The sequence below is a fragment of the Mus pahari genome, chromosome 16 (assembly GCF_900095145.1).
Source record: "Mus pahari chromosome 16, PAHARI_EIJ_v1.1, whole genome shotgun sequence".
NCBI lineage: Eukaryota > Metazoa > Chordata > Mammalia > Rodentia > Muridae > Mus > Mus pahari.
This window is the reverse complement of record NC_034605.1, coordinates 16523322-16550946: the sequence shown is the minus strand read 5'-3', so window position 1 is coordinate 16550946 and position 27625 is coordinate 16523322. Positions and strand designations below refer to the sequence as shown.

At 40.2% G+C, this 27625-nt stretch overlaps 1 protein-coding gene across 9 annotated transcripts in view; it reads left to right on the top strand.

Annotated features, from left to right (window-relative positions):
* Positions 1 to 27625, top strand: part of Ryr2 (ryanodine receptor 2) — a 557252-nt gene that overhangs the window by 189595 nt on the left and 340032 nt on the right. For 6 of the 9 annotated variants that reach the window (XM_029547436.1, XM_029547432.1, XM_029547433.1 and 3 more), the window contains exons 3-4: positions 5703 to 5807; positions 20873 to 20893. In XM_029547436.1, coding sequence (XP_029403296.1) covers positions 5703 to 5807; positions 20873 to 20893 — 126 coding nt within the window. The remainder of the gene's footprint in view (positions 1 to 5702; positions 5808 to 20872; positions 20894 to 27625) is intronic. The other 3 variants (XM_029547437.1, XM_029547435.1, XM_029547431.1) reach the window with 1 other exon arrangement.

Sequence of the window (27625 nt, the reverse complement as noted above, 5' to 3'; positions counted from 1 at the left end):
TGTGTGTGTGTGTGTCTGTGTGTCTGTGTGTGTGTGTGTCTGTGTGTGTGTGTGTGTGTCAGTGTGTCTGTGTGTGTGTCTGTATGTGTATGTGTATGTGTATGTGTATGTGTATGTGTATGTGTATGTGTATGTATATAGACAGGGGTACAAAAGGCAGGGGTAGGGGATACTAGAAAGGAACAATTCAGATGTCTCAGCTCAGCAGCTATCTAAGCCAGGGATGTGTCTCACATTTTTGTATGTAGTAAGTGGATTCTCATGGCTCTGAAAGTGTTGGGAGTTTATTTTTGTTTTATATATTTATTTATTTATTGTCATTTTCACTCAGCTTTCTATTTTAAATGGTAGATATACTAGCTTTCTCCCTCAGCCATAAAAAGGAATTTCCCGTAAATCTTTCTTTAATGTATCCTCAACAGACCTTTAAAATATGCATGACTGCACATATATTCACACATATAAATATATACATATAAACATAGTATATATCTATATACATATATACATATGTAAAATATACATATTAAATTGTGAATAATATTCATCATGTATCTATCCCCTAGTGTTATCTTCATAAAATATCCTTTTCTAAAAAGGAATTATTTATTTTAATTTATGTGTATGAATATGCACATATGTATATGTATCATGTGGGTGCCCCTGAAGGTCAGAAAAGGATGATAGAGCCCTTGGAATTGGAGTTACTAATGGGTTATGAGCCACTTTATAACTACTGGGAACTGAACCTAGGTCCTCTGTAAGAACAAGTGCTCCTAAACCCTGAGCCACCTTTGGTTTCTTTATGTCACTCATTGACCCTTTCTGAGCCAAACTTTTTGCTAGATGAAGTGAAATACTTGGTTCACCAAACTGCGCTTCCTTTGTTAGATTCAACTTCAGGTTTCCAGTCTATATGACATAACAGGACCCCAGAGTGGTCCAGATCTCTCAACATTAGTCAAAGACAATCAAGTCTCCAGATGTGGCTTCAAGGTTAATTCTGTATAGCAGGCCTTGTTTGCACTGCAATTCCACTCTGTATCTCTCCCATCATGATTCTCCAACCAGAAAACGTTGTCCTTTCTATAATGATCACGAACCTCATCTGCAGGGGAAGGGCTGTGGGCCTGCAGCCTCGCAGAATGGCCCACCACATGTAGATCTTTCCATGGCTGCCTCTCTTGGTCCTGTCTGTCCTTTCTCAGTGGGGCTTGTCCCAACTCACAAACTTCTAAACTGGCTCTGATCTCAGAGTCATAGAGTTGAGCCTGTGCACCTATGAATGGGCTCTGTATAACTCTCCTTACAAAATTCCCATGAGCCATCATTGCCAATCCACAACTTCCTCGGGCTACCATCAAGCTTGCTTCTGATTCATGATGGTTGGGATGGTTATCGGGCAGCGCTGAGGTCTCTCTGATCCTAATATTCAACACCTTCAGCACCCTGTGGTATTTCTGCTTTTCCTATCTCTATATTACTATGACAAGGCCAGATGCTTGCTACATATGCAGTCATTAAAAACCTAGCTTTTAGACAGCATGCGAAAGTTGCCTTGTCATCATTTAAGCTGTTTGAACCATAGCAGTGGGTCCAGCGTGTTCATTCCTTATTGTGCCCATTCCATGCATTCACTTGTTTTTATGTCTTTACTCAAACAGTTCTAAATTCTGAGATTCGAGTGCCATAAAGTGCTATCTACCCATCTATCTATCCATCTATCTATCTGTCTGTCTGTCTGTCTATCTATCTCTCTATCTATCTGTCCATGCAACTTTGATAATTTTAAGAGACCTGATGTATAACTTTTTCTGTTTTGTAGGACAGGGTCTTATGTAGTTCAGGTTCACTTTGAACTCATTAAGTAGCTGAGGATAACCTTTAACTTCCAATTTTTTGCCTCCACTACCCCAGTGCTGGTATTATAGGATTGTGCTACCACACTTGGTTTTTGGTACCAGTTGAACCTAGTGAACTAGGTGCATGCTAGAACTCTGTGCATGCTAGGCAAGGACTCCCCAACTGAGCCACATTCACATCTCCTGCGCATTACTCCTCTTCAGTAGGAACAGCCTCTTCTCTGGTTTGTGTGTGTGTGTGTGTGTGTGTGTGTGTGTTGCTCTTTCATTGATGCTGGTCAGTTATGACTCCCACTTAAGATGCACATGAACAGAGTTGACATGATACACTGTGGTATTTAAGAGAGAGGGGCATATGGGAAGGAATGTGACCCTGACACAAGCTTTCTTGTAATTTCACATGAGTATAATTGGTCTTTGGTATTTTGAAAAATAGTCTTAAAAGGTAGCTTGCACTGCCTAAAGTACTATTAGATTTGAAAGATGTCATATTATGGATTCCAACATGATTCTGTAGCCCCATGAAGTCCTTGGGTATTGTGTTATAAACATGGATATGGAGGAGCAGAAACCCTTTGAACCACCACCAATTCATGAGAGATTTTCATAATTAAGTGCTAAATTGGCACAGCTGTGGCCTTTGAGGTGGTAATGTCCTGCTAATCATCCCTCATTTAAACCTGCTAATGCCTCTCTCCCACCTAGACCCTGTTGTGGTCCCGCATGCCAAGTTCAATGCCTCCAGCTTTTCTGAACAATTTGAACACCTGGGGATACCCAGGTGTACCCGCTTCATTAATTAGCAAACATTTACCTTTGCCTTTCAGAGAGGTGACATGCAGAATTCATTGACACAGGAACAGTCATTGTTTTGCCAAGGTGTTCATATTAAGTTCTGTGGAGGAGGGTGGAGGCCAAAAACGGGGCAGGGGAGGTGGCTCAGTGGGCAAAGTCTTTGATGTGCAAGTGTGAAGGCCTGAGTTCCAGAGCCTAGCCCCCAAGATCCAGGCGTTGTGGCATGTGTGTATAATCCTAATGTGAGAGTCGGAGGCAGGATCACAGAGTTCATGGGCCAGCAGTCTAGTCTGTGAGCTTCAGGTTTAAGGAGAGATCCTGTCTCAAAAATGATATGGAAAGTGATGGAGAGAGACATCCAAAAGGCATCAGTATGCACGCTAACATATACACTCACCCACACAATATTTTTCTTTAAAAAAAAAAAAAATAGACTTTAAGAAAAGACCTGGAATGGTGAGCACCCATGGAGAAGTGAGAGCCTTGAAAGAGTATTTCCAAACTGGCAATACTATGACTGAGGTTCTGAAGTCATCTCCCTCCCACAATGTGTACCCAAGGTGGAAAGCCCAGAGTTACATTGTCACGGAGAGAACATATAAACATCAGAACAATGGTTTCCACCAGCTGGTGGGTGAAATCTTGCCAGATCTCCGTCCAGTCAGTACATTAGCAGCAACAACTCCCCTAAGCCACTTGATGACCCTCTAATGCAGGGAGGAGCTGACCCCCAGTGGTCATGGTGCTTTGCCCAAAGCTGCTTAGCAGATGGGTGGCCAAGTACAGTGAGCTCGCAGTCAGCCGCAGGCCATCTGCTCTGTCTTAAAGCTTGCTCTGGGTATCCTCCTATGTCTCGGCCAACCAGCAGCTTCTCACTTAATTTGCACTTCTAAGATTCTGAGCCTTTGTGAGAATGTAGGCTTTTCTTAAATTGGAGAGATAAAATTATATTTTATTGGCATTGCTTTTCAGCTCAGAAGACAGGTTTTTAAATACTCGAGTCTTGGTGATTCTTTGGAGTAGGAGGTTCGTTCGGTCCATAGATAGGGAAGCCCAAGAGGTTTTCCATATGGCTCTTGCCTGATCACCAATCAGAACTGGATTCTGAGTCTCTCCTTTTCCCTTTGCTGTCAAGCTATCAAGATTGAAAACAGCATTCGTTTTAAGAACACATTTTTGAGTTGCCAGCTGTGTTTCCCTGAAGGTTGCTTGGAGCACACTGGAAGGAGGTTTAGAAATGTAACTCACTTGTTTGCCTTCTTGACGGGAACCTGAGATTCCTAACAGAGAACCAAAATGACACAGCCCCACAGCCAGAACTGAACTAAGACTCTCTTCATCTCTATATCCACGTGTTTAACTTTCTGGAAGCAGTTGAAGTTAACATATGCATAAACAGGAAAATGCAGCACGTACTTCTATGCAGAGAGAAGCCAAATCCCCATGTCCCAAGTTGGAGGCAAAAATATGAATCCAGCCACAGGAATATAAATGTTTATCTTATACAAAAGAAAAACCCCATGTCGGTGAATATTTTGTATCAATTCATATTTCTGTTTGCTTAACTCCATATTAATTTGAAGCCAACTGTTACTTCTGTCTTTTTAATATCTTTGTCATCATCAGGCATGGTATGTTAGAAATGACTATTTGAGAGCTGGAGAATGCTGGGTTCTAACGTCTGGTTTAAATGGACTTCAAACGTTTTACAATTTTGTGGCTTCAGATAAGTTGCTAAACTCGTTTGTCTTATCAAAACCCTTGTTCTAGAGACCTTGGTCATGTGACAACGGCGGTGTAGACAAAGTTCCGAGTGTCATGTGACTGAGTAGATGCCCCACGAGGAACAGATATTGATCCCTGTCAGCTCAAAGTGTGTTAAAGTGTGTGTTGGGGGGGGGGAGGTTGCTGTGTAGAACAGCTGAGTTCTGTCACCTCCAACTCAAGTGAAAAATTAGCCAGACATGGTAGGGAGGCAGAGAGAGGAGGATTCCCAGGGCTCACTGTCACCCCGCTTAGACTGCTTGAGAACTGCAGGCCGAAGAGAGACCCAGTCTCAGCGAAGGAAAGGTGTGTGGGGCTGAAGAGATAGTTTAGCAGTTACGAGCTCTGGAGTTTTTGCAGAGGACCTGGGCTTAGTTCTCAGCATCGGTGTGGCAGCTAACAACTGTCCTTACTTCCAGTTCCAAGTAAATGTCCTTTTCTGACCTCTGAGGACACTGGGTACACACATGAAACACATGCATAGGTGCAGGCAAAATACTATATATATATATATATATATATATATATATATATATATATATATAATACCTAAATCTTCTTCTTCCCGCCAGTTTTTGAGTCAGGGTTTCTGTGAGTAGTCCTGATCATCCTGGAACTTGCTCTGTAGACCAGTCTGTCCTCTAACTCAGAGACCCTTCTACCCCTACCTACTGAGTGCTAGGATTGAAGGCAAGAGCAACCATATCCAGTGATATCTAAATCATAAAAGGAACAAAGGCTGATTATTTTTTTTTTTACTTTTGACTTCATCATAGTTTTTTTTTCTTTTCTCATGATGATAGGTGAATTCAACTTTCTATATTAAAATATTAAGAACTGTTAAAAAAGATAAAAAAAAAAAAAGAATCAGTAGTGATAGTGTGAAACCCTAAGTGAAGCCACCTTAAACCAGCTGCATCAGGGTTGTTTTTTTTTTTTTTAAGATGTGCATTGATTAGAATAAAGTGATTTTATTTAAGAACAATTTTTAGAAAGTGGATATCATGTGAGCAGTGACACTTTGTTGAGCTCTGACCCACACCCCAATATGCATGTACATAGTCCTGCACCAGCACACCCGCAAGCACATGCACACATACACTCACAGACACACAGTAAGGCATTAGCTATGAACAGCCAAGCACAGCCCATCCTACATAGGCAGAAGATGGTGAGAAGTGACCAGTGGGAAGGGAGGGGAAGCCTTAGACATTCACCTGGCGGAATGCTTGATTGAGGAGGATGTCCTCCTGATGGCTCTTCCTCTCTCTCCTCACACAGAATGTTCCCCCGGACCTGTCTATCTGCACCTTTGTGCTGGAGCAGTCCCTGTCAGTACGGGCCCTGCAGGAGATGCTGGCCAACACGGTGGAAAAGTCAGAAGGGGTGAGTACCCGTTTTCTGTAGGCATTTTTTTTTTCCCCTTAACTTAGCTATGTGTAAATCTTTGTTTGCCTGGGTATTGTGATTTTTTTTTTCTAAGTCATTGGCTTCTTCATGTGGGTTCCTTATGGTTATCTAGCTATCTAGCAGGCCTAGGACGCTTAAAGACACATAAAAAATAAGCCAAATAACCCAGCCTCCTTCTGCTTCATGCTTACGTGTGTGTGGTTTGTGGGTATTTGTGTCTCCTTCCATGTGCCCATATCACAGTCTGACTATTAGCTTTGTGCCTGGTTGTTTGTCATTGAGCTCTGTGTCATCTTCAAATGCCCTTCCCCAAGTACACCCCTAAGCGTCTTTGTGACTAATACAATTTCATGGCACCGTCCTGTATTTTAAATAACGAAATTACAGCGGTAGCTTCAGCACGTTGTAATTTGTAATTTTGAAACAGCGAAACCATCTTCTGAAAACTAAAATTCCAGTTCTGTCTCCTAATGGTGATATTTTTCTTTGAAAGCCCATTGGATTATTTTAGTTTTTTTTTTTTTTTCAGAAGACACAGGATTACTGCTTTTTGGAATATTACATGTTCTTAATCAGTTCATTAATCAAGTTTTCATATAATCAGGAGGATAAATGAACATCCCACACCTTCCCATTTACCAAGTTGTTTTACAGTCTAAAAAAAACTATTTGTGTGCAGAAATACAAGTGGCACATTTTTTTTTCCATTACTGACTATGTGCTGTTATTATTGAGCTTCTTTTTCAGTTTGTATAAATAAAGAGATTAAAAAATTATTGTCATAAACTTTCACATGGTGACTAATCAGCTATACTACGTTATTAGTTTTTTTAGCCTTAAGGGTTTCAAACACACCTTAAAACTTAATTGTTATTTTTCATCAATTCTAAATTAAATTTTCACATATGAGATATATGTGTGACCAATATGGACAAACCATTGATGGCTACTGTCCTGAAAAGTTTTATATTTTTCTACAATTCTTTGGAAATAAAGTGGAAAACAAAAAGTCTACCAAGAGTGATTCTATTTCTCAGTTTCTGTTTTAGACCCAAGTCGGAGCGTGAGTCCTATACACATTTCACAATATTTTAGTTTTACATAACAAATGTAGTTGATTTAAAAATTAAATCTCAAGAAATTCTGTGAGGGAGTGTGTTTGCCCAGTGTTGGTAGGAGTGAATGTTATTGTAATGATTGTGGGAGACAGTTTGAAGATGCCCCCCAAATTAGAAGTAGAACTGTCACATGGTCTAGCAATTCCACTACAATGTATAGATCCAGAGAAAATAAAATGAGTATATTGAAGAGGAAAAAGTTTTAACATGATGACTAAATACAGGAAAGAATAGTGATTTTCTTCACCATTTTATGGAGAGCTGTTTTACCAGTCCACAGACATGTTACATGCTTTATATTATTTAAAAGTCACTTTTGGTGACTATAAAATACAAACTTCCCATATCCATAGGTATGAAATTTTTAGAATTTATCTTTCCTTTATCAAGGTTTTCCATTCTCTTGCAATGGAGTTAAGTTATAAAAAGGTGAAATTTCTGTTGAAACTGGTTTCTTTCTGGAACACCCTCTTGTAGCTTTTAGATATCATAGAGACATTCCAATTCTGAAATTTGAATCTGTCTTTACAAACAAACTCTAAAAGCTGCTTGCGTTTGCACATTATTGCTTTCCCGTTGTTGTGGATTCTGGCTTACCTCAGTTGCCCTAAGTGAAATTTTTATATTGCAAAGCCGCTTTTCTAAACTTTACTTCTGCACAAGCTGAATCCATGAGGTTGAACTATGCAAGCTCTGAATGTCCCATGCCCAGAGGAAACAAGTTAAATTAGCATTTGGGGAGGTGTGTTTTTAACCTTTTGTTGTTAGAATTCTGGACACACACACACACACACACACACACTGCCACAACGCTTTTACTTAGTTGAATTTAGTTTTGAATTGTTCTCTCACCTGAACATATCTACCACAGATAGAGTAGACTTCCACGTGAGGAGTTGGATCAGAGTCTTTCAAAGCCCCACATGGTTGCCACAAACATTAGCTTAGTGTGTAGAGTGTGGTACAACTCTCCTGTAGTCTCATATCTCCACCTATGGGTTGCTACCCCTTTGGGAATCAAACAATGCTTTCCCATGGGGGGACCTAAGGCCACCAGAAAATACAGATCCATTATGACTCACAATAGTAGTAAAAAAAAAAAAATACAGTTACAAAGTAGCAATGAAAGTAATTTTATGGTTGGGGTCACCATAGCATAAGGAACTGTATTAGAAGGTCACAGCATTAGGAAGGTTGAGGACCATTGTCCTGTACAGGATGTTGGGGTGGTGTGAACAGTTTGGAGTATATCATAATGGACCTTGAGGAGGTCTAGGTTAGGAAGTCTTCTTGGGTGATGACCATTTTCTAGCAGAGAGATAGCAGTTTTCCCCTGTTAATGACCCTGTTACCCTTTGGCATGTGTATGTCATCAGCTCCGGGCTAGTCTGGCAAATGCTGCTGGCCTGGTAGGAAATGAGTCTCTTGGACTCAGCAGGTATGCATAGCCCCTTTCCCCAGCCACATAAAATACCTCTCTCTAAGCCAAAAGCACTCTGGATTATTTCATCCTCAGTGATAAGAGAGTCCATTGTGTGACAAAAACAGAGATAGAGCTCTGAGATACATATAACATTTGGTTGAATTTCATTAATGTTTGCTATTCAGAGAATCACAACAGTAAAGGGCAACAAGCAGCCACCCACAGATGCCTGAAGATGGTGAGGACAGAGAGAGCACAGGGTGGCTGCAGGAGGATGCATCTGTTGTGCTGTGTCCACTGTGCCTTGCTCCAGTTTTTAGGGTTTTTTTTTTTTCTGACTTCTGTACATATACATCTTTCCTTCTGCAGGCCCTGGATTTCCCGTGGCTCTTAGTCCTTGTCTGCCCCTGAACCCACCAGGGTGGGTTGCTTCATCCTAGGTCAGCTTGTGGGTGTTGCTCTAACACCGTGTTCAGAGACAGGGCTCGAGGGGCCCAGCACTGCCATATCTGAGCTCTGTCTTCCCCTCGGAGGGAAGGTGTGTCTTCATCATCAAGTTTGAGTAATGACCAAATGATGTTGGTGTAGAAGAGTCAGTACTCGCTGCCAAGTGGCATTTAAGGAGCATACCTATAATCCTAGCACTCGGAAGACTGAGGCAGGAGGATTGCCATGAGCTTGAGCCCAGCCTCTGGCTACATAGCAAATTTCAAGAAAGTCTGGGGTACAATGTGATATTCTGTTTCTAAATACACAGAGAGCTAGTCGTTTCTTAATTCTCAAACACGAACAACCCACGTGGTTTTCTTGGAACCCATTCCTGCCGACCTTATTCCTGATTTTGGTGATTTCCTTCCTTTATGGAATCTTGGCTAATCTCACACCCTAGATCTGCCACACTGAGTTGAGCAGCTTAATGATGATGTCATCATGTTAAAACGCAGTGACGGCGCTTGCTATTCTAGTTTCAAGAAGTTTAGCCCTTTGTTTGACTTTCGCTCTTGCTGTTGGCTTTATCCTGGTTAACTAAACCAAAAAATATTTGACATACACTTCTCTTTATATATAACTTTATTTTTGAACACATAGTTGAATTCTGCTTCCATGGGCATACCTGCCAAGTGAGAAGTGATTGGGGGGGGGATGGAAAGAACTTTTCAGGAGATTTATTGAAGCTTCTTTCTAATATAATGTTTGCAGTACTGATCATTTGTTTTGAAGGCTTCTCTTTTGTTAAGGCCATAACTGCAACACACAACTTGTATGACCTATTTTGGAGCATGTATTTTTTTTTTAAGAAACACTTTACATTACCTGTCCTCTCTGTCTTTTGGTAATGGTAGTCTTTGGTTCTAGAAGACTGTAGAGCCTTGTCTTTTTGGCCTTGGCTAATGCTATTTGACCGCTATTTGGAATATACTATATTCCAAGTTTGTAGTGTTTTCTCTGAGCCTCAAATGTAGGTGAAAGTTGAGGAAGCAAGGACCACAGACCTAGGATGTCTGCTGCTAGACAGTGGCCCTAAGACACGACAGAGAAATTGCACCCATGAAATCAAAAGCATATGGTTGAACAAGACCAACATAATGACAACACCAGTTGACATGACAAGCTGGGCAGGGGATAGCCAACAAGGTCCCTACCCCTAGGTGTAGAGCTTCAGGAGATCAATAGCTACTGAGAAAGGGATCAGTTACCATATAGGTTGTACAGTCCTAAGTGATCAGCCCTGCATTCACTACCAGCAATGCTAAATGAATTAAGTAGGTTGTATATACACGTGTGCATATTTACATATGCATGTACCAATAGTAATTGAAGAAGAAGGAAGAAGGAAGGAAGGAAGGAGAAGAAGAAGAAGAAGAAGAAGAANGAGGAGGAGGAAGAGGAGGAGGAGGAGGAGGAGGGGGAGGAGGAGGAAAGTAGTCATGAATTGGGAAGAAGAGGGTACATGGCAGGAGCTGGGGAAGTAAGGTACATGTAGTATTCGTGTATGAGGTTCTCAACAAAAATTAAAATTAGACACTAAAATATAACTGTAGCAAAATCTAGGAATATGTAATTAGAATTAGCCAGTGCTTGCTCATATAGCCTGTTCTCAGAAGGGAAGTATGTTGGTGTTTCTGTCACTTATTCAGTTTAACTCATGGTGAACATATCTCACTGTGGATCTTAGTGGTTTACTATAGATTACAAATGATGCATTTAAAGTAAATAAAATTTTGGATGTGGTAAAATATATAAAATTATAATATCAAGTTGAATCTTGAGTGAATTGAATTCTAGCCATTCATTTATTTAATGCTTTTTTTTTTAACATTTGGAAATAAGCTATGCCATATAAAGTCTCTATGGCTCTAACGGTAACTAATGTTTTGCCATTGATGGTTCTGTGATTGCAGGGTCAGGAAAACAATTACAGGGTGAAGGTTATGTTAAGTACATAGGATTTCTTATTTTCAACTTTGAATTTTCTCTTAATTTTTAAACTCATCCTCCACACAATTAGGGTTACTATGAAAACTACTAGAATGAGGTAATTTCAAATTTGCTTCCAGGAATAATTTATCACACTGTTCTTTAGAATTCATGTAGAAAATGGAACTTCCAGGATGAGAATGTATAATATTTTCATCAGTCTTTTTTATTTTCTGAAGGAAAAAATTTTACTTTGTATAGTAGACACAAAAATCCTCCTGCCTCAGACTCCTAGGTGCTAGGATTATAGGCGAGAGCTACTACACCTGGTTCAGAGGCACGCTTAAAGTCACTTGAATGGTTCCTCTTACTAAAATAGTTTATTTGATATGAAACTATAAGCACACTGCTCATTTCTAAATAGCTTTTTTCTTCTAATGAAAGAAACAGGGACACCCCAGTGGCTTAATTGTTGGTAGAGCTGTAAATTGGTTCTATATTTTTTGTGTGTGTGAAAAAGGAGTTGTAGAATGTGATATGTTAACACATTTTATTCTCATAAAATTTTATCTCTTGAGTCGTGTACACTGAGAACACTTAAAGGTGCATCAAAAAGGCTACTAGCTGAATTCACTGGTAGATGAATTTTTAAAAACACATTTTAAAAATATCAAAGCACCGTAAATGAGTTTCTATGAGTACATGTATTGAGCCTAAAGGCACCGATTTCAGACAAGTCATTGCATAAAAAAAATGATCTTGTACCTGTGCAAGAACAAAGGTGAAGTTCAGGTAGTCTGATGCTGTGTCTTGTAGTGGCTAAGTGCTAGGGTTATACAGCCTACTCCTCAAGTTCAAACCCTGGCAGGCCACTGAACAGGTCTCTATCCCATGGACTCTTTATTTATAGGGTGAGACAAAAACAATAGCATCTCCCTCATGGGGTCAAGAGCCCTAAATCTGTGACAGACACAAGACATGCCCCCTACTGGGGAGGCATTCGAGTGTATCCATGCATTTGAATTCTTTCTCTGCTGAATAGAACTGTGCATCTTTGTCTGTCTACCCTCTCACAGAGGACAGCAACTATGAACCATGGACTGAATGTAATATCATCTGCATCACTAAATCATTTCATTCAGCACAGCAAATATCCACAGGTTTCACCTTTGTCTCTTGAAACAAATGACCACCACTGTCATGGGGTGGCTTAAAACATTGCTTATCATCTTACATTTCTAGAACTCCCATATTTACTAGTTCCTGTGAGCTGGAGCAGAGGTTAAGTGTAATTAGGTTAAATCTCTTGTTATCATCTAAAGGCATCAGGCAAAAGCACTGTTAACTGACGGAGGGTCTATTTGACTCAGTCTGTGGTACAGTCCACCATGGCAGGGAAGGCCTGGCAGCAGGAAGGAAGGTAGGAGGTCAGGCTTATCCACAGTTGGGAGGCAAAGAATGATGAATGCCAGTGTTCAGCTCACTTTCTTGTTTTTTTTTGTTTGTTTGTTTGTTTGTTTTTGTTTTTTGTTTTTTGTTTTTTCGAGACAGGGTTTCTCTGTGTAGCCCTGGCTGTCCTGGAACTCACTTGGTAGACCAGGCTGGCCTCGAACTCAGAAATCCTCCTGCCTCTGCCTCTCAGCTCACTTTCTTATGCAGTCCAGGATTTAAGCCATGGGATGGTGACACCCACAGAGGGAGAGTCTTCCCACTTCAATTTAATCTACTTAGGATAACTGCCCCACCCCATTCATGGCCAAATGCTAATGAACATAGATAGCCCTCTACAGTTGATCTTGGGGACTTGTTTTCTATGTGATCCCAGATCTGTTCAAGCTGACAATTTACAGTGGCCATCACAGTCATTCAGTGTGTTTATATGTGCTCCAAAATGCAAGGGGAAGCTCTGAATACCCCACATGACCTCCTCCAGTCCACCCTCATATCTATGAAATGCTTAACGGATTCATGCTTTATGTAGTCGCCAGTATGATGTCACTGTCTCTTTATATGAGAAGTTTCTATTCCCAAGTGTCTACTATCACTTACCCTATGTTGAGGGGCTGGGTTCTGTTTACATCTGTTTTCTGGAACCTCCTTCTCAAGTAAAACTAAAGGCAACCATTTCACGGTGGAGCCCAGGATACACGTAACTTGAAATGTTCCTGATAGATGTGTCATTCACTGTTGTGCCTAAAAGCCTATGAATGTGAGCATATCTTTACCTGTACACACAGAATTGGAACTACAATTTAAAAAATGGGAGCATAATTTCCTCCACCTGCACACATTTGCTGAACCCCACCTATTTTCTTGTGTATAGAATGTGGAAGTCTGTGGTTGAAATGTGCATCTTTTATTTGTAGACATTGTTTTCTTTATATTCAGGAGGAACAGCTAAATGAGTCTGCATTTGACCATAGTTCACAGACTCCTGCATCAAACTCAATAAGGAGATCAATTTAATCAGTGTGTAATTTAATCACAGTGGCAGAGTTATAGGCTGCTTTAGATTATGAATCCTGAATGTATAGCTTATATGATTTGATTAGAATCATTCAATTTGGACATTTTCTCAGATTTCTTGTATGATTACAATATGATTATATTTATTTATTATTATACATAAATATATATATATATATATATATATATATATATATATATATATATATATATATAACACTTCCTAGCAGATGAAGAATAGGATTAATTCACTTGAATTACTGGTATATTAGTTACTTTTATGCTGCTGTGATAATAAAACATTATGGCCAAAGATTCCTTAAGGAAGAGAGAGTTTATTACTTGCCAGGATTTTTTTAGACTAGTACTGAGGGGTAGGTCAGTTATCAGTTCCTTGATTTATTTGATATCTACTATTAGTTCTTACTTAGACTGATGGGAATTCATAAGAAGAATTTACAGGAACATGATAACCAAAGTTAGAGGCTTAGTTCCTCATTTTAAATATGTTTTCTAGACAGTTACATATGGGTATGACATGGGGCATTTCTTATTCCTATAAGCCCATATAGCTGTGTGGAGCCTAGTGCACACATCTGAAGTCCCCACATGCTTCATGCACTTGGGGTGCCTAAGGGTCTTGATTCTTGGTGCACATCCCATGAGTACTCTTGTGAGTGTTAATTGTGAATCCGTTAAGTCATCTTCTGGTCTATGGCAGATCTGCCCTTCTTGGCAAGTGTAAGGCCCTAGCTGTAAAGGAAGAGGACTGGTGTTACTTGAAATCCACTGTTCACCTCGGCACACACCAGTTTTTCACAGTTTATAGAGTGGGAGATTAAGGATGTGTTTTTTCATGACGTCTAGGGGTCTTCACAGTAGACCTGAACTTCCCTTAAGGTTAATATCAAGGATCTTTCTCCTGATAGTTAAGTAATTGACCTGTCCACGGCTGATGATTCTCGTCCTTTGTGGTGGTTCTTTTAAAACACATTAAATTCCTACACAGTCCCAGGCTGGAGACTCAAAGTTAAGCCTTGCCACACAAGTATGTATATTATTATCCCTCAAATAACAATGACTGCGCATTATAGAAATGTATCACCATCCAGTGAGGTCCATCCTAAGTGGCTGCATTTTTCCCTTCACACATTATTCACGTTCTTTTAGTTTTTTTAATTTGTCTCAAATGAGATTCTTTGTAGCATTTAAATGTGCTTAGTAATTCTAATAAACTACCCACCCAGCAGCCATCTTCCTGTTATTAACTTAGGGACCTGTCATTTGAATTTGTTAGCATGAAAGCTTATACAGGAGCCACTTTGACATACTCTTTGCTTCATAAAAGGAACTGTTGGCAATTCGGAGCTTAAAATGTACACAGTTTTAACAAATTCAGGGATCATTTAAGTAACAATAAAGTCACGATCCTGTTTCTACCAGAGGAATAATTGAGAAGACCTCAGTGTTCTGTGGCCTGCTTTAAACTTTAAGGGCAGTGTTGAAGGAATGAGTTGCTGAATAAAAATTGTAAGTACTTTTTGCTGAGTTAGGTCACATGTGAGGGTCCAGGACTTCTGAGGTGACCAGTCATGACTGACAGATCTGGCAAAATAGAAGCATTGTGAGTCATTTAATACAAAGCAGAGTAAAAAGAAAAGTTGGGCTAATGTATATAATTCAGAAAATTACTGGACTAGTTTTTGTGACTTCATTTGCTTAATTAAATTTATGGTAAATTTTTTTTCTCAAACTGACAGCAGAAAGAATTTTGCAGTCTCATGCAGTTTAAAAATACACACCACAGCCATTTTTTTCAGGGACAGATATGGCTCTAGCATTTATAATATCTCTAATAAGAATGCTGTGGCCATGTGTCCTCATTTACTGCTTTGCATTTTCCATTTTGAAATTACTTGGCTTGTTCCTGGAAACACTTCAGAGGCCTCAGTCTGAGGTTTAAAGACTCTCTAATTCTGTCATTTGAAAGTATGTATTAGCCGGGCCTGGTGGCGCAGGCCTTTAATCCCAGCATTCGGGAGGCAGAGGCAGGCGGATTTCTGAGTTCGAGGCCAGCCTGGTCTACCAAGTGAGTACCAGGACAGCCAGAGCTACACAGAGAAACCCTGTCTCNAAAAACCAAAAAAAAAAAAAAAAAAAAAAAGAAAGTATGTATTAAGAGGCTCAAGATGGTTCAGTATTTGAAAGTATGTATCGAGATGGCTCAGCAGTTAAGAGCATGAGCTGCTCTTGGGGAGAATCTAGGTTTGGTTCCTAGTGCCTACACCTTGGCTAATAGCTATCTATAACTCCAGCTCCCGAGGATTCATCCCCCACCTTTGGTCTATGTGGGTATAGAGCATATATGTGGTGCACTGACATTCATGCAGACAAAATGTCCATACATATAAAAGTAAAAAGACCTCTTTAAAAAAAGAAAATACATACTGGTATAGGAAAGAAGTGGTCTTCCAAAGACTGTGGCTCAGTTCCTGGCATCTATACCATGTGGTTTGTAACTACCTGTAACTCCAGCTACAGATCTTACTCACTCCTTTGACCTTGCTGGGCATCTGAACTCTCAAGCTCAGACCCACCCACACATATTTGTTTGAACGTGATGAGGTCAAAAGGAGTCTTGAAAGACTCCTTGGTGGCTGTTGTGTCCAGTAGTTAAAGGAAAGCCTGCTGGAAAGCCTGCTATTGTACCTTAGATAGAAGATCTGCAGTCAGAATTAGAATCTTTCCTTTCAGGGGAAAATCTCCCTGTTGAACTTGAACCATGTTAAGTATTAACATTCTAACATAACTGTGTGGATTTCTTTTAATTCTGTGTTGATTGGCACTTTGACCATTTAACAAATCTTTGGTGTCCCAGAGTCCACAAATAATACATAGCAAGTTTTGCAGGGAAAGAAACTTACAAACCCAAGCAATGTTTGGTTTACATTGTTTCTCATCTGAGTCAGACTCTGCAGGGAACATTTGGAGAGGGGGAAAAAAAAAAATCAGTATTTTTTTTTTTTCCAGAGAGCAACTGACCAGTATTGTGACTTTGAGAATAAAAATTTAAAAGGCCTTAAATTAGGAACACTTAAAAATGACTGATTTAGAATTTGTTAACTCTAATAAGAGGTGTTAAGTTACATAACAAATATGTTTCAGAGACAATGAAAACTTTCAAGGTAGCTAGGGATATGAACCTAGAATCCCAGCCAAAAGAGGTATGCCTGGAGTTTAAAATATATGTGCTATGGGGTACAAGAGATAGCTTACAAGATAAGAGCAGTGGCCACTCTTGCAAAGGACCTGGGTTCAGTTCCCAGTATTGGTGTAGCAGCATACAATGGAGATCTGATACAGACACCTGCATGTATGTAGCACATTAACTCATACCTGAACACATGTACAACTAAATAAAAATAGTAAATAATATACCTGCTGTTGAAATGAATAATAAGATAACACAAAATTGGGAAGACAAAAAACTGCTTTTTCTGGAACATGCTGAAGTTACTCATTTGTACTAGAATGTTAAATACCATCAATGCCTAGGTAATCTTTTTCATGGAAAAGACTGGTGTTCTCAGCTGCCTTTAGGGGAAATGAAGTCAAAATATTTGATTAGCATAAAAGAGAAGAATTAAGAGAAAAGACTTAAGAACATAGTAGGATTTAATCTGTTCTGAATTTAGATTATGGCGATGGCTTTCTGCTCTCTAAATATGGCAAAAAGCTTTTGTTAATTGTGTGCTTTCTTAGGCAAAATTATGAAATGTAAATTGTTTCAATTCCCTTCCTTCCCCTCCCCTCTCTTCCCTCCCTTTCCCTTCCCTTCTCTCTGTGGTATATTTGCTGGGGGGGGGGGTGCGGAGGAATGGGTAGGGTGGATAGAGGATCAAGCTAAGAAGTGAGCACATAATAGGCAGGGGTTCTGTCACTGAGACATAGTCCTAACTCTTTAAGTTACATTTCAGTAACAATTTAACCAGACCAGCATACCAACAAGATACAAATAAAATGATAAATATAATGTAGCAATAAAGCTAAATGTAAATGACTAGACTATTAAGATTAAAATTCAAGTAGGGCTAAGGAGGCTGAACATGCCGGAGGCCTGAGTGCCTCTTTTTCTGTTGCTCCATTGACAAACACATGCTGTTGATCACATGAAATTACAGGAAAAATAAAAACAGTAGTCTGACAATGTGTGTGCATGGCTGGAGTAGCTATGTTACTGTCGAAGGAGTAACAGGGCAGGAAACAGTATTGAAATAAAGATGGAAGTGTCTTTACAAGGTCACAGCCGATTTGTAAGACAAATACAATGATCATACATTTATATGACTGGTGATAGAGCGGATACACTTAGTGAGACAAGACAGGCACAATGATAAGGAAAACCTAAGCCAATCAACCATTGGTGTAAGACTATGACCGACTGTCACAGCAACTGTTACTGTACATTGGGAAGGCAGTTGACAGGATGTAGAAGATTTGCAGGCAGCTCCCCAGGCCCTCTTCCCAGTAACCTTTTACACTTTGTAGGGAGAGGGCCTGTCAATCTTGTGACTTTCTGTATTTTGTAAATTTCACTAGCTTCCTGATTCTTTAGGACCTCACCCTTCTCTTGAGAAGGGGGTGTTTGACTAGGAGGAATAACTGCACAACACCATCTCAAAGAAAATGCCATAGAGAGTTCCAAGAAGCAGTAGCAACAAACTGTATAAGGTTATGTGATTTCCGTCTTTTTGTGAATCTGTTTATAATTAAAACAGAAACCCAAAATAAAGACAGTATAAGAATTATCTGGGTTTTTTTTTTTTCCTTTAATGATCCAATTTCAGCTTGAGTTATTTTGTATTTTGGCTGTATCTTATGCTAAGTCAAGCTGACATTTAAATGAACATTTCTTCTAAGAGAATTTTGTTTTGTTTTTAAAATGAGGTTGCTCTTTTTTATTAATGATCATATGATAAAACACCTAGTATAATCTGCTACAAATATAGTATTTTCTCTAGCATGATAGGATTAAGGTATTTCTTTAAACTTCCACATAATCAGAGCTAGGGGTATAGCCTAGTATACACAAGGCCCTGGATTCTACTTCCTTCCTGAATAAACTAACCAGACTGTAATCCTAGCATGTGGGAAGTAGGGTAGGAGGATTAGAAATCCAAGGTCGCTGGGCAATGGTGGTACAAGCCTTTAATTCCAGCACTTGGGAGGCAGAGGCAGGTGGATTTCTGAATTCGAGGCCAGCCTGGTCTACAAAGTGAGTTCCAGGACAGCCAGGGCTACACAGAGAAACCCTGTCTTGAAAAACAAAAAACAAAAACAAACAAACAAAAAAACATCCAAGGTCACTCTCAGCTACACAGGAAGTTCAAGCCTGAGCTACATGAAATCTTGTCTTAAAAAAGAAAACAAACAAACAAAAAATGACACCCTCAATCGTATAATAAATTCTTAGAAAAATGTCTGTTTTTTTCTCCTATGTCTTTATGAATTTGGTGGTTGCTTAGATTCTAAAACTGATCAAGTTTTTGGAGATTTTTCTTTGTGTGAATTTCTTGATTACCCCCATCGAAACTGTTTTTTTTTTTTTTTTTTTTTTTCCTCCTCACTATTTGCAGGAATTGCAAAAAGTGACTAATGTTGACTTCGACAAGAGCTGTGTCATGACATCATTCTGCCTGGCTTGTGTGTTATTATGGCCCTGTGGTCCTTGTCTTGTGTGTCTAGCTGACTGTTCACTGCCTAGCTCTTGCTGTTGCTAAGTGTCTGTCTCTGGGTATTTGGAGAGAGGATGGGTCATGTCGTTCTCACCAACTCCTGATGTATAATTATTAAAACTCCTGTCCTCGCAGTTAACTATGACTTGATCCCCAAGTCTGCCTTCTGATAAATCCTACAGTGTCTATCTTTGCTCGGGTATATACAAGCCTGTGTGCTATGCGAATGTCTAGCATTTAAATGTGAACATGATGGTATCATGTATTTTGATAATTATTTATAGTATTAAATTTTTCCTGGTAAATATGAAAAAGAAATAACTGTTTAAATTCTTTTTCTTGTAAGAATACACATATAAGATTTTTGGTCCATTTGGAGGCTGGATAGTATGTGACAGCTGAACCACAATTTTCTTTCATTGTCACCTTAAAAAGAATTGGGTTTCACTATGACAGTTTTCTGCTTTCTTTTTATTTCCTTTTTAGAAGGTGACTTCTCTTTTTAATACACACACACACACACACACACACACACACACACACACACACACTTTGTTTGCATGTACATCTGCACACCAGAAGACCCTAGACAGTTGTGAGTTGCCATGTGGGTGCTGGGAATTGAACTCAGGACCTTCAGAAGAGCAGTGTACACTTCCTTAGAGTGTAAGGGAGTGAGTTGCCTTGAAGCAGGTGCCTCTGGCAACTAAACACATCCCTCAGACAGCCAGGATGCTCTGTGCTAAAAGATCATTGGCATTTTGTAAGGGCTTTATTTAGGTTGATTTTTCTTTCCATTTATTGTTTGTTTATTTGTAGACAAGGTCTCACTATGTACCTCTGGCTGGCCTGGAATTCACTGTGTAGACCAGACTGGCCTCAACCTCCTTGAGATTGGCTGCCTCTACCTCCTGAGTACTGGGATTAAAGGACTGTTCCACCATGCTCAGTCTCAACAACATTTTATAACATATGACAAATGTTGCTTACAAGAGGTGGAGACACTTAGCTACACCCTGAATTTCTTCTTAAATGGCTTTAGCTCTTTATCTGATTGATAAATTTTTCTAAGAAAAAAAAAAAAAGAACTAAAGTAATTTATGCATAAGAGTCGATAGTAAGCATCAGTTTTCACAGGACACAAATCACACATTCTATCCCGGGGGCAGTGGTGGGGATTTAACTTGTGTCCCTTCAGAATGGAGTCCAAGAGCATTCTAAAAGGCATTCTTGTTGACATGTGATTTTGATTTTTTTTTTTTTACACTGAGAGTATAATACTAATGTCACCTATCTTACTTCTTTAAAGAGTCACACTATGATTAGAATACCAGCATTTCACTAATAAAAATAATTTTAATCAATCTGAGTGTCATAGCAGAATTACTTGGCCAAGTATGTTTTTTTTTTCTATTGTGGAATTTTATGTTATGCTCAAAAGAATGAGGTAAGAGAAATTTTGCTTTTACTGTTGTAAGGCAAGTTAGCATGAAGCACTGTGTGTCTAGATTATTTCTCTTTACAGTTAAATGGAGTTTGATGGGAAGGGCTCTTAACATCAGACTGTGGCAGACGGGGCTTGAGAATCCCATCACAGCTCAGCTCGCCCTCGAGTTCACTGGGCTGTCTTCTGGACCTCCTTCATTTTTAGCAGAATACCCGTGGGACTGCTTCATTAACTGAGATTGCTTTTGTGCACTGAGGTGAACTGCTGGTAATGAAAAGTTTGAACACTGTTGTGTGTTCTTTAAAACAGGAAGTGGTTTTTGGGTCTGGGGGTCACATTTAGTTGACTTAGGCAGCCGTCAACAGAAACATTATTAGGAGCTTCTGTTTTGTTTTTGTTTTTTAAAATTTTTTTTCGGCTTTTTCTTTCCACAGCAGGTGGATGTGGAAAAATGGGTATGTGTTCCCCTGCATTTACAAAGGACTTTTGTGGCTGAAAAGCGCATGCTCGCAGCTGCCTCTGAGCTTTTTAATTTTGCTTCCTAGCATAGCTTCCTTCAGTGTTTGAACTAACTGCTCGGCTACAATGAATACATTTCACAGGTCACCAGTTAGCACCTTTTGTGTTTCTGAATTATCATCACCATCAACGGGCTCCTTCAAAGGATTCTCCACTCCCAAACCAGATTGTTTTTACATAATTGGCCTTAATTATACAAATGTCAGTGTGTCTCTGGCCACGGGAACGCTTTTGTTTCTAATATTCAATATGTCTTGTTAAACAGAAGTGAATGTTCCATCTCAAAAATGCTTCAGTGCAGGTTCAGTGTTCTTCCATGTTTTGTAGAGAAAACTGCAAGGCAAACTTGAAAAACGAAGAGGAAAATCGAATGGATTTACCCTACAGAAGGGTAGTTACAGATGCCTGGGGACAGTCTGAGGGCAGCATTGTTAGTGACTTATGTCATGGTACAATGGCATCGGTTTCTTCATTGGTTAGGAAAAATTGGTAAGGAAAGAAAAGAGAGACAGGGAAATGAGGTGTGGGTGAGCAGGAGGAAAAAAAGAAGAGCAGGGATCAGCTTAGATACATTTACCAAAGAATCCAGGTCCCTTCTGTTAATACTCCAAGGTTCAAGGGTAGATCATTCACGGCAGGGCTGATATCCCCACCCAGTTTGTCCCCCAGTACAAAGCGGTGACACCTTTCCTTAGTGTGTTGCTTTGACTTGCTTTTAACTTTATAGGCGGAGTCTCTGGAGACAGACTGACGTTGCTGGTGCTACTCCATTTTGCCGTGAACATCCATCGTTATTTGGGGCCTGCTTTTCTTCATCTTTATCTTGAGGACCATCTGCTTTTTTTAGTACAGTGTTTGGTGTTTCCTCACCTTGCCCCCCTCTGTCCCAGGGGCCTTTCAAAGCGATCCCTGAAAACTGCAAGTCCATGTGGATGGTCCCAGTTTCTTCCTCTCTTGGTTCCTCTTGTAGCCACTTACATCTGAGCAATTTCTAATGGTGAAACTTACCGCTTCCATGTTGATGACATCTATACTGCTCTTTGAGAACATACATATTATATATAGTACTAGGAAAATTTAAACCTACCATATCTTAAATTACTGCTGACTTGCCTGGCTATCCTTTTCTCTGTTCCCCCAAATCTAAAATTGTATGGATACTTTCCTCTGTGAGAAATTCTGACCCATGCTCAAACTTTTCCTGGTGGGCAATAGACTCTTTGCAAGCATAGCTATGACACCTCCTTGATTAATCCCTCCCTGTCTTAGTCAGGGTTTGTATTCCTGCACAACCAAAAATGGGCCCTCCCAGAGGAGGGAGCTCTGCAGGTTAGAAAGAGTCTCTTCCAGGCAACTCAAATGATCTCATAGTGAGTCTCAGCAACCCTTACTACTTATACATGTTTTGGGAGGGAGGGATCTAGAGAATCTGCTCAGGTTCAGGAACTTCCTGAAGGCTTTGTGTTGTTTACTTTCTGAGTTTTAACAAGTTTCTCTGAAGGACAAAATGTTTCACCTCCCTTTGGAAAACTCTGCCTTTTAATCAGCTTCGCCTGCAGGATGTTTTTTTTTTTTTTTTTAATCTTGGAAGTAATTGGTATACATAGCAATGTATAGGATCTGCTCACTTTGCTCTGTGGGGTGCATTCTTCTATGTCCCTGTGTCCAATTACTATAGTCTTACTCATAGCCACAGATGTAGTGTGCCATGGTCATTTCTATCACACTAGTCATGGCAGTTATCATGATGCCTTACTAGGACAAACCTCTGGCTCTCTGAAGTTTTGCTTAGTTAGGGATCCCAGGTCACTCTGGCCACATCCCTGAGGCAATGGGTATGAGAAGTAACCTCTACTGTGCCCTGCCAGGTTTTCATGATCCTGTTCTATATCCTTTCCATGTGTGCTGGAAAGAGAAGAACTCAAGGCTTCTGATTCCAGAGTCATTTCATTTTCCAGGGTCTTGCTGGACATCTTTGGGGAGCTTCCATCATGGATGTTGATTCTCCTGCTACAGTCTCATGCTTCTATTCTGTCTGGTCTGGGTGATCACCCTCTCTTGTTGTGTCCTAGGACAGTCTTATACTAGATCTGCCCGGGCTGCCCAAGATGTTTGTGGGCAGTGCAGTCTGTTCCCAGATGCTACTCCATAGGAACTATATGGATCCTTTCAGCCTTTGGTTTTCATGAATCACTAGTCTACTGGGTTCCAGCTCCTGGGGACAAGAGTGAACCTGATATTACTTGGCTTGTGGCGAGGGCACTGTGATGCTCCCTGAAGGGAGGCAAGACTCCCCGTCTAATCCTTCTTTATCTAAGATGGCTTTCTTCTCGGCCTGTTGCCTGCTGACAGCCTGCTTGAGTAGATGGTCTGTTGATGGAAGCAGGTGGACTCTCACCATGCTCCTTTGGCACCTGGCTGGGTGGCGGTCAACAGTGAGATGGGTGCCATTGCTCTTTTCTTTCATGGGTTCCCCATTTTCATATGTACTATACTGGCTTGCATACCATGCCTTCAGCAGGCCAGATAAAGCTCTTAGGAACCTTATAAACCATAAACATATTTATATATGCATATATATATATATATTATAGGAAGTTAAAATGGTGCCTCTGGATTTTCTTGTATTGTGCACCTGAATAGCTTCATCAAGGTTCAAGCTCCTCTTCCCTACCCCTCTCCTTTCTTCCCTGGAACTTGTTCTTTTCCTCCCATTCCCTCTGTTCTTCACTCCTCCCTTTTGCTTTTCCTCCCTCTCTCCTCTTCTCCTTCCCTCTCTTTCCCTTCTCTGATCTGTCTTTCCCTTGTGCTCCTGTCTTTCCCTTTCTTCTTCCTTCTTCCCCTTTCTCCTTCCTCTCTCCTTCCCTCCCTCTCTCCTCTTCCTTCATCTTTTCCTTCACTCTTACACCCTTCCCTCTATTTACTTCCCTTTCTTCTTCCCTTTCTCCTCCTCTCTCCCTTATTCCCCTCGTTTTTCTTCCCTCTGACTATTTCTCTTCATTTTCCTTCTCTTTCTCATTTCTTTCACCCCTCTCCTCTTATTCTCCCGTCCCTTCCCTCGCTCCCTTCCCTCTCTCCCTTCCCTTGCTCCCTTCTCTCGCTCCCTTCCCTACTCTCCATCTCCCCCCTCTTCTCCTCCCCTCCCTTTCTTTTGTCCTTGCCTCTCCTCTTTACCTCTTTCCTCTGTCCATTTCCTCATCCCTCTATTTCTCTTTCCTCTTCTGTTTCTGTCACTCCTTGACTCCCTTCTTATCTTTCTTTCCTTCATCCTTTTCTCCCCCTCTTCTTCCCCCAGTCTTCAACTTTTCCCCTTTCTTTTTTGGAGCATTTTTGTACTTGTTTAAACATAAATCCATTGAGTTATACAATATAACCCTTCACATGTTATAAAGAGAATGCTATTTCTGAGTCTTGGTGTAGAGAATATTTAACTATTATTTTCTCCTACCCTATCCTCCCCTGCCCTTTTCCTAACCTTGGTGTTGACTTCTCTCTTAGTTAGGGCTTTACTGCTATGCATAGACACCATGACCAAGGCAAGTCTTATAAAGGACAACATTTAATTGGGGCTGCTTACAGGTTCAGAGATTCAGACCATTATCATCAAGGTGGGAGCAGGGCAACATCCAGGCAGGTGTGGTACAGAGGAGCTGAGAGTTCTACATCTTTATCTGAAGGCAGCTAGTGGAATACTGACTTCTAGGCAGCTAGGGTGAGGGTCTTAAGCCCATGCCTACAGTGACACACCTACTCCAACAAGGCCATACTTCCAAATAGTGCCACTCCCTGGACCAAGCATATTCAAACCATGACAGTTTCCAACATGAAAGCCAAGGATTTCAGGTTGTGGTAGGAAATAAGAAGAGAATAAACTATATTGAAATTGTCACATATGATATAATATTTGTAGGTCAAGTGACTCCTTCCATCTAATTTTTTAAAATTTACATTGCTATACATATTAAAATATAAAATCACTTAAAATGTTTTCTAACTTCACAATACAAATCGATCCAGACTCAGCTATCATATGGGGGTATGTGAAAAACCTTATCAAGTTCACTCATGCTCAAAATATATAAAGCATTCTGTCTCCCGAGGTAGATGATTATTGGTTTGTCGGTGGCAGTCTTGGTATGCAACTTAGACTTCATGTGTCTTCAGTTGTTTTGACCCATATATATTACATAAGGGTAACTGTAGCATTTGTATCAAGAAAAATTCTCTTCTGAGACAAGCTGGGAAAAGAAGGAAGCTGTAGGTAGCTATTGACTTCTTAGTTCAGGCATTCCTGAGCACTCTAATGCATGCATGTGTCTCTGTGACAGAATGCCAGGTCTTACTCTCACTTATCAGCACCATTTATTTCCTTCTGAAGCAGAACTAGGCAATTATGAAAACATATTTCTGTCAATTCTGTTTCAGCCAGAAGCAAAAACAGACCATTTAAATGCTGTCTGTCCCGAGTTATTGATAGGTTGGAAATGACAATAGTTGACACATATCTGCTCTAAAGTATGCTGCATTCTTTTAAAGCATACCCACACATACATGCTTAACCAGATGACAATAACTGACACAGAGTGCTGGCAACGTGATTGACACAGAAGTGTGACTGTGGGAGGTGTTACGTTCTTTATGGGTTGAAGGCTAAACCCTGTTTCGATGCTCCCTAGTGCATGTAATCACTTACCCTTCTTATCATGAAGTATTAGATATTTTCAGTAGGGAAGCCTTAGAAAGTCAACAAAGCATATGAAATATGTTCATCATAATAGCAGTAGTTGACATTTCCCACAAATACTACATCTGTAGATGTTATTCTGTGATATATAATGGGTAAACTTTGAACTTAGGATTATTCATGTTAGATGATGTTTATACTCTAAAACATTATAAGTATCATTAATTAAATACAGCCACCGGCACACCCAAATCCTTGATGATGTAGAAACTTCTTTTTCTCAACACAGTGAAGCTGCTTCATTCCCAGGGAAGAGCAGGGAAGTGGGAGATGGAACATTATGGCAAATTCTTGCATCTAGTCACAAGAGGAGAGACAGGATGTCATTAAGGTCTGACTTTGAGCATCTTCTGGATGAAGCAGGGTGTTTTAGATTCTCAACGAGGAACTCATATAGAGCTTCTCCCAATCCTACACCTCCCTCAGTCTTACATTCAGATCCTTTAAATAATAAGCTTCCTTAGTGCACGTTCCTTGGTTGCCAACTCTCTGTCTAGACACTTTTGGGGGCATCTTCCAGTAAAAATGTACATAAAGGTTATAAAAGAGATTCTTAGATATGAGTAATAATTTAAAAATAATTGTTTCATTCATTCATTAATCCATCAATTCATTCATTCATTCATTCATTCATAGTATGTGTGTGTGTGAGTGTGAGTGTGAGTTTGAGTGTGTGTGTGTGTGTGTGAGTGTGTGTGTGTGTGTGTGTGTGTGTGTGTGTGTGTTTTGTGGGGTACAAGCACCACAGTGCATGAGTGAAGGTTAACTGGCGGGAACTGGTTCTCTCCTTCTACCATGTAAGTTCCATTAAAACTTAATTCTGGATGACGCCTTTCTCCTACGGGTATAGAAATGGGTTCTTTTTCTCTGCCAGTTAAAGAATTAAGGGGCAGGGAAGAAGTGTGACTGGAAATCTTGGGGAGTTCAAGTGGGGTCACCAGTGATACCAGGGAAATCAGAGTCCACTCTGGTGGGTTCTCAGTCTCACTAATAAACAATATTAAGCTGGAAGTCAAGCAGAAGTTCAAGGATAAATTACGAGAACGTAAAAGAATTCCCCAGGGCAAGTGCACTGTGGATTTGAAGATGACTGAGGAGGTCAGTGGAGGAGATGAGCCAACTTGGAGGTCACTCACATGGTAGCAGTCAGCCACATAGTAAGGAGGGGAACTTTATAGGAATAATAAGGAAGTTAAGAATATTAGAAAATTTTAAAACAAAAGCCCCAGGGCAGGCAAATTATAAATCACAAACCTTCCCCTGAAGAGGGAAATGGAGACAAGGGAAAATGCTGTATTTGTTTGTGATAAACTGGTGTTGAATATCAGTAAATAGCAATGAGGTCGATGAGAGAGAGAGAGAGAGAGAGAGAGAGAGAGAGAGAGAGAGAGAGAGAGAGAGAGAGAGAGAGCTCACACACCAGAGAAGGCACAATAGGCTCTGGCAAACATCAGAAAGAGAATCAGAGAAAAAAAGAAATAGAAATAGTTACACTTTTCTGAGTCAGGACTTAGAAAGGCAGGCAGACCCAGCTTAGCATCATGGGGTCTGGTAGGAGCTACACTGGGGTGGGATTCTGGGACAGAGTGCATTATCTAACGAAGAACTCACCTTTCTAGGGGAACCTGCCCAACAGAATTAACTTAAGGGAGGGACAAGGGAATGGCTCCATCTAGACATAGAATCCATTCTTTCCTGTAACAGTCAGGCTTGGTGGCAAGCATTACTTGCTGAGACATCTCAGTGGCCCAGAATTATTAATGTTTATTTGATTATATCCTGACTGCTGTTTCCCTTCCTTCCTCTCCTTCCAGTTGCTATATGTATGTAGCTATACACACACACACATATACATATATGTTCACACACATACATACATACATACATACATACATACATACATACATACATTCATACTAGCATC